The following is a 10,814-nucleotide window of genomic DNA, read 5'->3' as shown; positions in this document are numbered from 1 at the left end:
TAGTCATTTAGCAGACGCTCTTATCCAGAGCGACTTACAGTAGTGAATGCATACATTTCATACATTTTTTTCCTGTGCTGGCCCCCCGTGGGAATCGAACCCACAACGCTGGCGTTGCAAACACCATGCTCTACCAACTGAGCTACAGGGAAGGCTATTATAGTATATATCATACTGTGGGGTGGTATTATAGTATATACGATACTGTGGGGTGGTACCATAGTATATCTGATACTGTGGGGTGGTATCATAGTATATATGGGTTAAGGTTTGGGATAGACTTAAAATGAAAATCTCAAAAACAACTTTGCTGGATTTGAACCAGCAACCTTTGGCACCAGAAGCAGAAAACCTTACCGAAGAGTCTGCCACTGGTGCCAAAAGTTGCATGTTGGAATCCAGCTAAATTGTTTCTGATATTTTGTTTTAAGCCTATTCCAAACATTAACCATTTAGAGTTAATGCCTAACCTTAAGATTTCAGAGTTAACGGAACCATTGGCACCAGAGGCAGTTGCTTACGCCCATCTGCCATCCTGTTCACAACACCCTAGCAGAACCGAAACCAACTTGAAGGTAACAGCTCACTGTTGCCCCTCGTGGTCGGTTTCCACGTCATCTCCCGACGTCCTCAGACATGGATTGACGCCGAATACTGACTTGTATCACAGGTGACCTGGCTCGTTTGGAAACATTTTATTCTCTAGTAAGCATCCATCCACATGGGGGTGCTGTGATGTGTTTACGGGCTCACCAATGACTGATACAAACAGAAGAAGACAATACGGAGGGTTTGTTTTGTTTGTGGCTAGTGGCTACCATTCTTCCTCGTGGACGAAGCCATACCACAGACAAAAGGGGTTAGTTATCAGTATATTTGGCCACACTAGCTTAATACCCAGCTTTCAGTCGTCTGAAAATGTGTACATTACAGATGTTGCGCGTGTTCTTAAATGAGCGTTTAACGGCGGCTGCTGTGGAGATTTTCGGGGCAGTTGAGAAAACGGTAGCCGAGTACCAGGAGGAGAATGATAATCTGCGTAGACTGCTGCGGATAACCCCGGACATAAACCTATGTAGAAAAGGTTCGTATGTAGATCTACAAATATCTAGCTACAATCATGTTTTATTAACAGCCAAGTTGTTTAGGCTAACAGGGATCACATTTTATATATTTATGTAAAAAAAAAAAAAAGACCGTTCATGTTGAAGTTTCATGAATATCTTATTGAAATAGAATATAGGTATGCGCACTCAGGCATGTCTAAAAGCTGTGTGTATATCTATCTATATACAGTACCAGTCAAGTTTGAACACACCTACACATTCAAGGGTTTTACTGTATGTTTACTATTTTCTACATTGTAGAATAATAGTGAAGACTCAAAACTATGAAACTGTCTTGAAGGAGTTCCCACATATGCTGGGCACTTGTTGGCTGCTTTTTCTTCAATCTGGGCGGCAGATAGCATAGTAGTTAGAGTGTTGGACTAGTAACCGGAAGGTTGCAAGATCAAATCCCTGAGCTGACAAGCTGTCGTGCTGCCCCTAAACAAGGCAGTTAACCCACTGTTCCTAGGCCATCATTGAAAATAAGAATATGTTTTTAACTGACTTGCCTAGTTTAATAAAGGTAAAATAAAAAATCTGCAGGCCAACTCATCCCAAACCATCTCAATTGGGCTGAGGTCGGGGGATTGTGGAGGCCAGGTCATCTGATGCAGCACTCCATCACTCTCCTTCTTGGTCAAATTGCCCTTAGATAGCCTGGAGGGGTGTTGGGTCATTGTCCTGTTGAAAAACAAATGATAGTCACACTAAGCGCAAACCAGATGAGATGGTGTATCTATCCAGAATGCTGTGGTAACCATGTTGGTTAAGTGTGCCTTGAATTCTAAATAAATCACAGTGTCACCAGCAAAGCACCATCACACCTCCTCCATGCTTCATGGTGGGAACCACACATGCGGAGATCATCCGTTCACCTACTGTGCGTCTCACAAAGACACGGCGGTTGGAACCAAAAGTCTCAAATTTGTACCAAAGGACAGATATCCACCGGTCTAATGTCCATTGCTCGTGTTTCTTGGCCCAAGCAAGTCTTTTTTTCTTATTGGTGTCCTTTAGTAGTGGTTTCTTTGCAGCAATTTGACCATGAAGGCCTGATTCACACAGTCTCCTCTGAACAGTTGACGTTGAGATATGTCTGTTACTTGAACTCTGAAGCATTTATTTGGGCTGCAATTTCTGAGGATGGTAACTCTAATGAATGTATCCTCTGCAGCAGAGGTAACTCTGGGTCTTCCATTCCTGTGGCGGTCCTCATGAGAGCCAGTTTCATCATGGCACTTGAAAAAACTTTAAAAGTTCTTAATGTTCCATATTGACTGACCTTCATATCTTAAAGTAGTTATGGACTGTCGTTTCTCTTTGCTTATGTGAGCTGTTCTTGCCATAATATGGGCTTGGTCTTTTACCAAATAGGGTTATCTTCTGTATACCACCCCTACCGTGTCACAACACAACTGATTGGCTCAAACACATTAAGAAGGAAAGAAATTCCACAAATTAACTTTTAACAAGGCACACCTGTTAATTGAAATGCATTCCAGAAGAATCTCAAATATAAAATATTTTGATTTGTTTAATACTTTTTCAGTTACATGATTCCATATGTGTTATTTCATAGTTTTGTCTTCACTATTATTCTACAATGTAGAAAATAGTAAAAATAAAAACTATGGAATGAATTTGTGTCAACTCTTGACTGGTACTGTATATCATAGAGATGAAGTGTCATTTTTATTTATGTGGTATAGATATTCTCTGCTCCTCCTCACCTTCCCTCCAGAGTCCCTTCCGTTATCTCTTGCTGTCTCTGAAGATGAGGTTCCCCCTGGGCAGCAGCGCTGTGAGCAGGAGTGGAGACCCAGTCTGCAGCAGGAGGACCTAGAACCCACACAGATTAAAGAGGAACAGGAGGAACTCTGGACCTGTCAGGAGGAAGATATCAGTGTGTTCAAATTACCTCCTTGTGTGAAAAGTAAATGTGATCAGGAAAACCCACAGTCCTTTACTCTTCCCCAAACCCAGACAGTGGAGATCATAGACAGTAACTCTGAACCAGTGGATCTCCCACATTTTGTCACTGTTACCCACCTAGAGGGTCTGGACATTCCATGTGACCCTCCAGATAATCAAAACTATAGCCACAGCTCATCTGTAAGCGGTGACCCAGTAGGACTTAGGCTGCTGTCACCATTCCATCACAGCCCACCACTGGATCCCAACCTATCAATGGGGGAACACTGTTCCAAACCGAGCACCACGTCTAGAAAAACTCACTGCTGCTCTGACTGTGGTGAAACGTTTGCTCTGAAAGCTGACCTGCTGGAGCATGTGACTCTCACCAAGAAGAGACCAAGCGAATGCCACCTCTGCAAAAAACACTACAACTCCACCTGTAAATTAAAGGCCCATATCAGATTCTGTCACGTGGAGAGACCCTGCACCTGCCCCTTTTGTGGAAAGACCTTCAAACTCAAAGGACATCTGTCCAGACATATGAGGATTCACACAGGAGAGAAACCATTTGGCTGTGGTGACTGTGGGAAGAGCTTCATTCAGAAGGGGGACCTAATGAGACACATACTGACTCACACAGGAGAGAAACCATTTAGCTGTAGAGACTGTGGGAAAAGCTTCAATCGGAAGGGGAACCTAACTGAACATTTACGGACTTGCACATACTGAGTTACACAGGAAAGAAAGTTCCCAGAGGACAAATACTTCTTGTCAGATGGACAACACTCTTTGGAAAAGTAAAGCAACTCTGGATCATTCATTCTGTGGGTTTCAGATAAATTGATGTCATGAATTTACTTTTGCAAAACATTCTTTGTAAAAGTTTGATTTGATCCAACAGCAGAGTAATTAAATTCATGGTCTGCTGTTCAACGTCTCTTGATGTTTTCACGTCATTATAGACAGGAATTCCTGGTCGTTTGTTTTGGAATGTCTCGAGAATAGTCCAAGAAATTGTCCTTGCATTCGTCAGATCAGTTTATAGATTAGAAAAATGATCTATGGTCAAATGTGGTTCCCCTCATGGTTATGAGTAGGATTTGTGGAGCCAGTGGAGGGTAAACTGATCCTAGACCTTTATGGCACGGGATCAGTCAGTTCCTCTTGAACCACTAAATCATCAAACAAGTCTGCTAAATTGCATTTAGATGTTTGTAAAAGACAGAAAGGGAGAACTAGTGAGACTTTATCTGCACATTGAGAATTCAGCATATTGGAACGGGAACATCTATCCTCCAGCCCAGGGAAAAACCTCTCAAACCTAGTCTCAGGTATGACTGTCTGGCAAGCAAGACTACCAAAGACCAAAAACATTCTGGGCTCCTGAGTGGCGCAGCATTTCAGTGCAAGCGGCGTCACTACAGTCCCTGGTTCGAATCTAGGCTGTATCACATCCAGCTGTGATTGGGAGTCCCATAGGGCGGTGCACAATTGGCCCAGCGTCATCCGGTTTTGGCCAGGGTAGGTCGTCATTGTAAATAAGAATTTGTTCTTAATGTCTATATAAAGCATTATCCCCCTCTTGCCATTTCTTGAATGTAAATCTAAGTAATGTAACAAGACCGTAACTAATTCAATCCGTTACATGGTAGATCTGCGCTATAGCGCGATTCCCGATTAAGCTGACATATGCAGCATTGACCATGAATGCAGTCTCCGCAGAGCTTCTGCACTATGGATTGAATCTAGCCCCAAGGTGGTATTTGGAAAGGAGAGCTGACTTCTTTCTACTTGCTATGGTCAACACCATGGGAGGGCAGCAGGCCACCGTTTTTATAGGTAATGAGTTAAGTGTTAATAATGAAAAAACAATTTATTGCTAAAGAAAATCATTTTATTTTCTCAAAATAAAATGCATCGAAACATTGACAAACATTAGTCCTTCAAAGTCACAGAACCTCAAGGAATTATTACGCATTTAAACGAGCTGCCGTAATTTGGACTCCACAATGTCATTTCAACAAAAATATTGACATTAATTACAAGGGGGTGTCCATTTTAACGTAAATTACAGAACTTCACAAAGAGGGGTTAGATTCCACATCTTTCAGTACTAGTGATTCCCAGACATGCTCCATTGGGTGCGAGTTCTGTAACTTGCATGATATTGTAATTTGCTACAGTGTAATTTCTACACCAGCTAGACGTGAATGTTTGATATGTTTGTAGATGGTTTGATCAGTTACGTAACATACAAAATGTACCAAGCGTGTTCATGGAAGCACTGGCACTGAACACAGTCTATTCACTTCATATCCCCTGATAACTATTGAACAGATCTTTAGGAAATGCAGGCAAAACATCATACAAAAGGTCTACAAGTATAGTGCCCACAGTAGTTCAACTGTCACATCTTGGGGGAATTTAAATAAACCATTACATCTAACCATTTACAACCATTAACCTTCATTCTCTTAAACAATATCTGCTTTAAATCTATAAATAATGTCACCTATTTTTCATCTACCATACTTTAAAATATTCTCTACAGTACAAAATAAAAATCCAGTGGGTTCCCTTCTTTGCAATAAATGGTCTCAGAGTCTCCCCCTTTCAGTAATTATACACTAACAGTATACAAAACGCTACAGTGAGGAGACATTTAAAATACACAAGATAAAGTCCAGCTTTGACCAATGCATTGTGCGCGTCCCTTTGGGATTTTGGAGTAGAAATGGCAGAGCCCTCAAATTGGAATGTACCAAACTGCCTTAGAAAATGGCAGCCACTTGGCTACACATGGAAACAGCTTGAAAAAGACACTGGAGAATCTAGCTACCATTTATATAAAAAGGGCCCTTACTTGCTGTGCCTATGGTGGAAAAGGGTTTGATTTCCAGATACATATAGTATCTACTAGCCCTGGCCTCACAGCAGTGTGGTTGTATCAACTGTCGAGTCCATCACTATGGTATGTGAAGGAGTGTCTCTCAGCATTCGCAGATCTTCATCCCAAACCCTGTTGGGACAACCACCTGTTTCTGTCCATCCAGGGTCATTGCCCCACACAGTGGACTGTCCTTAGGGCTCAAAGTTCAACCACAATTACAAATCCTGTTGGATTTGTTTCTGCTGAATAGATGACACTCCTGTTGGAAAAATCTACTTCAGTGAGGCTCAATGCAAGGTCACATTTTGAACACGAAGTACCCTAATAGTGAAGACAGTGTTTGACTCACGTACCTTCAGTTTGAAACCTGATCTGACATGGAGCAATAAATCAAACTATTTTCAAAAGGCTCTATAATCTATATTATAGGCTTAATGGACATACTCATTTACTAGATTCACAATCCACTGAGGTAATTCAAATTGTTTTCTTCATATGCAGTACCTTTCCATCCAGACACGCACATAACATACATGTCCACATCCACAAGGTTAACTCTGTACCACCATCAGTCAAATATAGTCCATGACTAACCCCCCCAAAAACCCATGACTGGTCCTAAATCTGTTTGTGTCGCCTTGGCAACTCTTATGGTCTTCGTCACACCAAACTACCATAGGAGTTGGGCAGATGGTCGGCACAAACAGATCTGGGACCAGGCTAGGACCCAGCAGCCTCACAGAAGAACCGGTTAAATCCCGGTAATCTACTCAATAGAGTCTTTGTGTTTTCGGAGACTCTGACCCTCTTCAATTACCTATTCATTCCTCCATTACCTCATATCAATGTCATGACCACTCCCACCCCCATTATGACATCATCTGTAACCACAGAAACAAGACCAAACATGAGGAAAACCACCCAGGATATGGGGCCAAGTCTTCAGAACAAAGACATGAGACGGTGCTTCTGAAAATAAACAAAAATAAAGCGATATTTCCAGTGACCTTCATCAGAGTCAGCAGTAGCATGAAACAGAAACAACAGCCCTTCATTTTATTAGCACCCAGGTGTATTTCATTAAGCTGGATCACAGAATAGATCCTGCTTAGTGAAATACCACCCTGAAAAATGGTGGCATTCAGAGTCGATAAATAACCTTATTCTAACACACACGGCCAACCAGTGTTTTACCTCGGCTGGTGGAAGGCCTCTGGTTTGATGTCAGAGAAACAGTTACTTGGCCCATAGAAGTAGAATCCCTAGAAAGGATAAAGGCCCTCAGCAATTTGAATAGGGATCCCATGACCGTTCTAGGGATTCTATTTCTATGATTTGTTGCTCTAGAGTAAATCAAAATGGTTTGAAGCACAAAGCAAAGCAGGCATTGAGTGAGTGACAGGTTCAGGGTCATCATTATAGGATGCTGGTCTAGTCAAGTGCAGTTTGTCATCAGTAATTCAGACCAATAGTCAGTTAAACATCTATACTAATCAACATCTTCAGTGGAAACTAATCCACCTAGGACCCCCACCTGAACATATTGCGTGTGTGTGAATCCAGTCGTTTTGGTTTCAGTAAAATGGACCATGGCTAACAAGTTGTCACTATTCTACCCAAATAGCTGGTCCAGAAGCTTCAGTCAACCAGCCTAATCAAGGTAGTAGCCTTCTGGGACTGTTGGTGTGTAACCTAACATGATTTTTTTGGCATGAGAGAGGTGTAAAATTCCAGTGTGAGTCAGTCTGTGATTGATATGACTGTGGTGTCAGTGTCCTTTGCCACCCATTCAAAAGGTATCATGTGAGGACACAGTGGTATAAAGTTCTGTGTATCAAACAGTAGTGTTGTGTTTGCAGTGGTGTTGAATGGCAAGGAGAGGTAAGAGGTGGTGTTGTGTACAGTGATGTGACTGACAGACCTTGAATAACATTGTGTGCGACCATTAGTGGTGAGTCTTCACACACACACACACACACACACACACACACGTCCCTCAGTGGTGGGTCTCCAGCTCCACCACTGTCCACTCGCCCTGGGGGGACTGGCCGGGGGCCTCCGGGGAGAAGCTGCTGACCGACGTGACCGTGGCTGAGGGAGGGGTGAGGGGGGGCAGCAGGTTGGGCCACAGGCTGGCCTCCAGGGGGCTCAAGGTGCCTCCTCTGCCCCCGGGCAGCAAGAGCAGGGAGGAGCAGCCGTCGCCCGTCAGCAGCAGGGTCTGGTTGATCAGCTGCTGGACAATGTCAACTTTCTTCCCCCAGTCCAGGTCCAGGGGAGGGGGACACTCTGGGGAGGCATCCCGGGACTCTTCCTGCTCGGGGGAGTCTGGAGAGGGACTGAGAGTGGAAGTGGAGTTGCTATCGGCTTCGTCTAATACCTCTCGACGGTCGCTGTTACTGTCAACCTCTTTCTCCAGCAGGGCCTCTTCACGTTGTTTGAGCTGGACATTAACCTCAATTTCCTTCCCCTCTTCATCACTCTCCAGGGCTTCATAAATGGTATGGAGACCAGAGGAAGGCGAAAGCAGCACTGTTGCCTGAACTTTCTTGGGCTGTTGTTGCGGTGACGTCTGCTGCGCCTGCTCCTCCAGCTCCTGCTGCCACTGCATGATCTGTCGTCTCTGCTCCTCCTCCTGCTGCGCCGCCTCCTTTTTCTTCATCTCCTTCTCCTGCTCGCTCTTCTTCCTCGCCTCTTCATCGTTTTCTTCTTTGGGTTTGCCCTGCTGTTCTCTGCGTTGCTGCAGCTCTAGTAGTTGTTGCTGGTGCCGTTCCAGTCTGCGGAGCTGGGGGCTGGCCTGCAGGCGAGGGCTCCGGGGGGGTAGGTCAGCACAGGTCAGCCTGGGTGGGGTCAAGAGGTCACAGTGGGGGTTGGGGTGGTGGTCGCGGCGGTAGTGTGGCTGGGGGAGCGCGTTGAGCCCTGCGAGGAAGAAGTGGAGATCACCCGGTGGGAAGCGTGTGTTAGAAAGAGAGAAAGACGGACAAGTGAGTGGGAGCAGTGCAGGTCAGAGCAGAGAACCGAGACTCTGGGTATTGTAGTCTACCAAGGAGACGTTAGTGGGAGGAGTTTAAGACTGAGTGTCCTGGTATTCTACACCCAGTAAAAATGTAGCTTGAGAGATTGTAATTTGTGTTTGTGGCTTGAAAAGTGATTTATTGTGTATCATCACAGGCAACTTACAACTATTATATTGTACAGGTAACTGCCAAAATAAAGGAAACGCCAATGTCTTAATAGCGTGTTGGGCCACCATGAGCCAGAACAGCTTCAATGCAACTTGGCATGCAACACCATTCTTCAACGAGAAATACAATTTGTGTTTTGTTGATGGCGGTGGAAAATCTCAGGCGCCGCTCCAGAATCTCCCGTAAGTGTTCAACTGGGTTGAGATCTGGTGAGAGACGGCCATGGCATATGGTTGACATTTTCATGCTCATCAAACCATTCAGTGACCACTCGTGTCCTGTGGGGGGGCAGTGCCCTCCTATGGGGGCATAGCCATGGTAGCCAAAATAAATGACCAACCCAGCATATTTTAACATGGCCTAAGCATGATGGGATGTTAATTGTTTAATTAACTCAGGAACCACACCTGTGTGGAAGCACCTGCTTTAATATACTTTGCAACCCTCATTTACTCAAGTGTTTCCATTATTTTGGCATTTACCTGTAGATTTTCATACATTTCTGGCATAGTGGCTGTTTGAACACCAAATTGACAATTGTAGCTGGGCCTAATGGTTTAGGATAGCCAAAGTGTGTCAATATATGACTACTGAACCCAGGAACTACCTCCTCACTCACATGATATTATCGGCAAGCTGTGCAACATTGACAGCCTGAAAAGCAAAGCGTGTAAAAAGAGGTGGGGACAGGGGTGAAGTGAAACAATGGGTGCACAGGAGAAATGGTGACAGAAATGGTGACAGCAGGGAGATGGTGGGAGGGGCGGGGCATTGGCTGGGGGAGGTTAAAGCAGAGAGCAAAATATAGCAATCCATTTCGTTAACCTTTTCAAAATATGACTTCCCAAACAAAATAGGCTGATAGTATTTTTTTGGTGCAAAAGTTGTGCAATAAAAGCGGCTTCCTGTATATGCAGTAACTACCAAAGATAGTCTTGTGAAATAAAAAAATAGAGAAAAGCTTGTGAGCAACCAACCATTTCCTTCAGTCCCTGTGGGGAGCTGGTGAGTAAGTGAAACATGCAAGACAAGACCTTTCAACCATGCATCAATACATAGACAGCAGCACCACATGTGAACTGGACTGCATCTGAAATGCCAACATATTGCCTATATAGTGCACTACTTTTGACCAGGGCCCGTGCATTATTTAGGGAATAGGGTGCCATTTCGGACCAAGCCCTCAAACCAAAGCCAATGCGTGTCAGTCAGTGACATGCAGACAAGGCGTCCCAAGGGTAAAGTAGTTAAACAGTGCGGTTAAATGGTGTGCGGTGGACATGCACTTGTAGATATAACAGATCTCAAACAACGCAGAGGCCAGGCAGAACGGAAACGAAAAGGCAACACACATTACTGGAAGAAAATAAACTGGTGGGTATCCTCTACTGTTTGGATGATGGGAAACCTTCTTGATGTTGTTTCTCAGTTCGTCTGGTGGAGGAGGAGGAATCCAGCGGACCAAGGAAGGGTCACTCCACCAGGTCTTACGTGGGGGGGGGGGGGGGGGGGTAGGTAGCTGAAGGGAGGTGGGAGTTTGACATCCTCCATAATGTCTCTGTTGAGCCCTATTCTGGATGGTGGGTGTAGTGCATGTGAGGATGTAGGTATGAATGCTTCCTTGCTGGGAGACCATAAGTGGTTTTGAATCCATATACCCCACAGGTATAGAATGTCTCCCACATAAGGTCGACACAACCTTGACTTAATATCTCTGAA

The 10,814-nt window shown here is 44.3% G+C and overlaps 2 protein-coding genes across 2 annotated transcripts in view; one reads left to right on the top strand and one right to left on the bottom strand.

The window, feature by feature from the left end:
- Nucleotides 1–717: 717 nt before the first annotated feature.
- LOC115208621 (zinc finger protein 787-like) lies at nucleotides 718–4,611 on the top strand. Its single transcript, XM_029776824.1, has 2 exons — nucleotides 718–1,084; nucleotides 2,851–4,611. The coding sequence occupies exons 1-2, from the start codon at nucleotides 919–921 to the stop codon at nucleotides 3,750–3,752; spliced, it is 1,068 nt and encodes a 355-aa protein (XP_029632684.1). The 5' UTR covers nucleotides 718–918; the 3' UTR covers nucleotides 3,753–4,611.
- A 288-nt stretch (nucleotides 4,612–4,899) lies between these two features.
- LOC115208599 (mucin-12) overlaps nucleotides 4,900–10,814 on the bottom strand; it is a 45,169-nt gene continuing 39,254 nt past the window's right edge. Inside the window, exon 6 of the mRNA XM_029776782.1 lies at nucleotides 4,900–8,829. Coding sequence (XP_029632642.1) covers nucleotides 7,910–8,829 — 920 coding nt within the window. The 3' untranslated portion in view covers nucleotides 4,900–7,909. The remainder of the gene's footprint in view (nucleotides 8,830–10,814) is intronic.

This window comes from Salmo trutta, chromosome 14 (genome assembly GCF_901001165.1).
Source record: "Salmo trutta chromosome 14, fSalTru1.1, whole genome shotgun sequence".
In the NCBI taxonomy this organism is placed as follows: Eukaryota; Metazoa; Chordata; class Actinopteri; order Salmoniformes; family Salmonidae; genus Salmo; species Salmo trutta.
The sequence above is the reverse complement of the archived record's forward strand: the minus strand, read 5'-3'. Positions and strand labels throughout refer to the sequence as shown.

Excerpts from the sequence above, each read along its gene's own strand:
- LOC115208621 (XM_029776824.1), top strand. The coding sequence starts at position 919 with ATGTGTACATTACAGATGTTGCGCGTGTTCTTAAATGAGCGTTTAACG. Across the intron at positions 1,085-2,850 it reads CATAAACCTATGTAGAAAAG|AGTCCCTTCCGTTATCTCTT; the intron begins GTTCGTATGTAG and ends CCTTCCCTCCAG.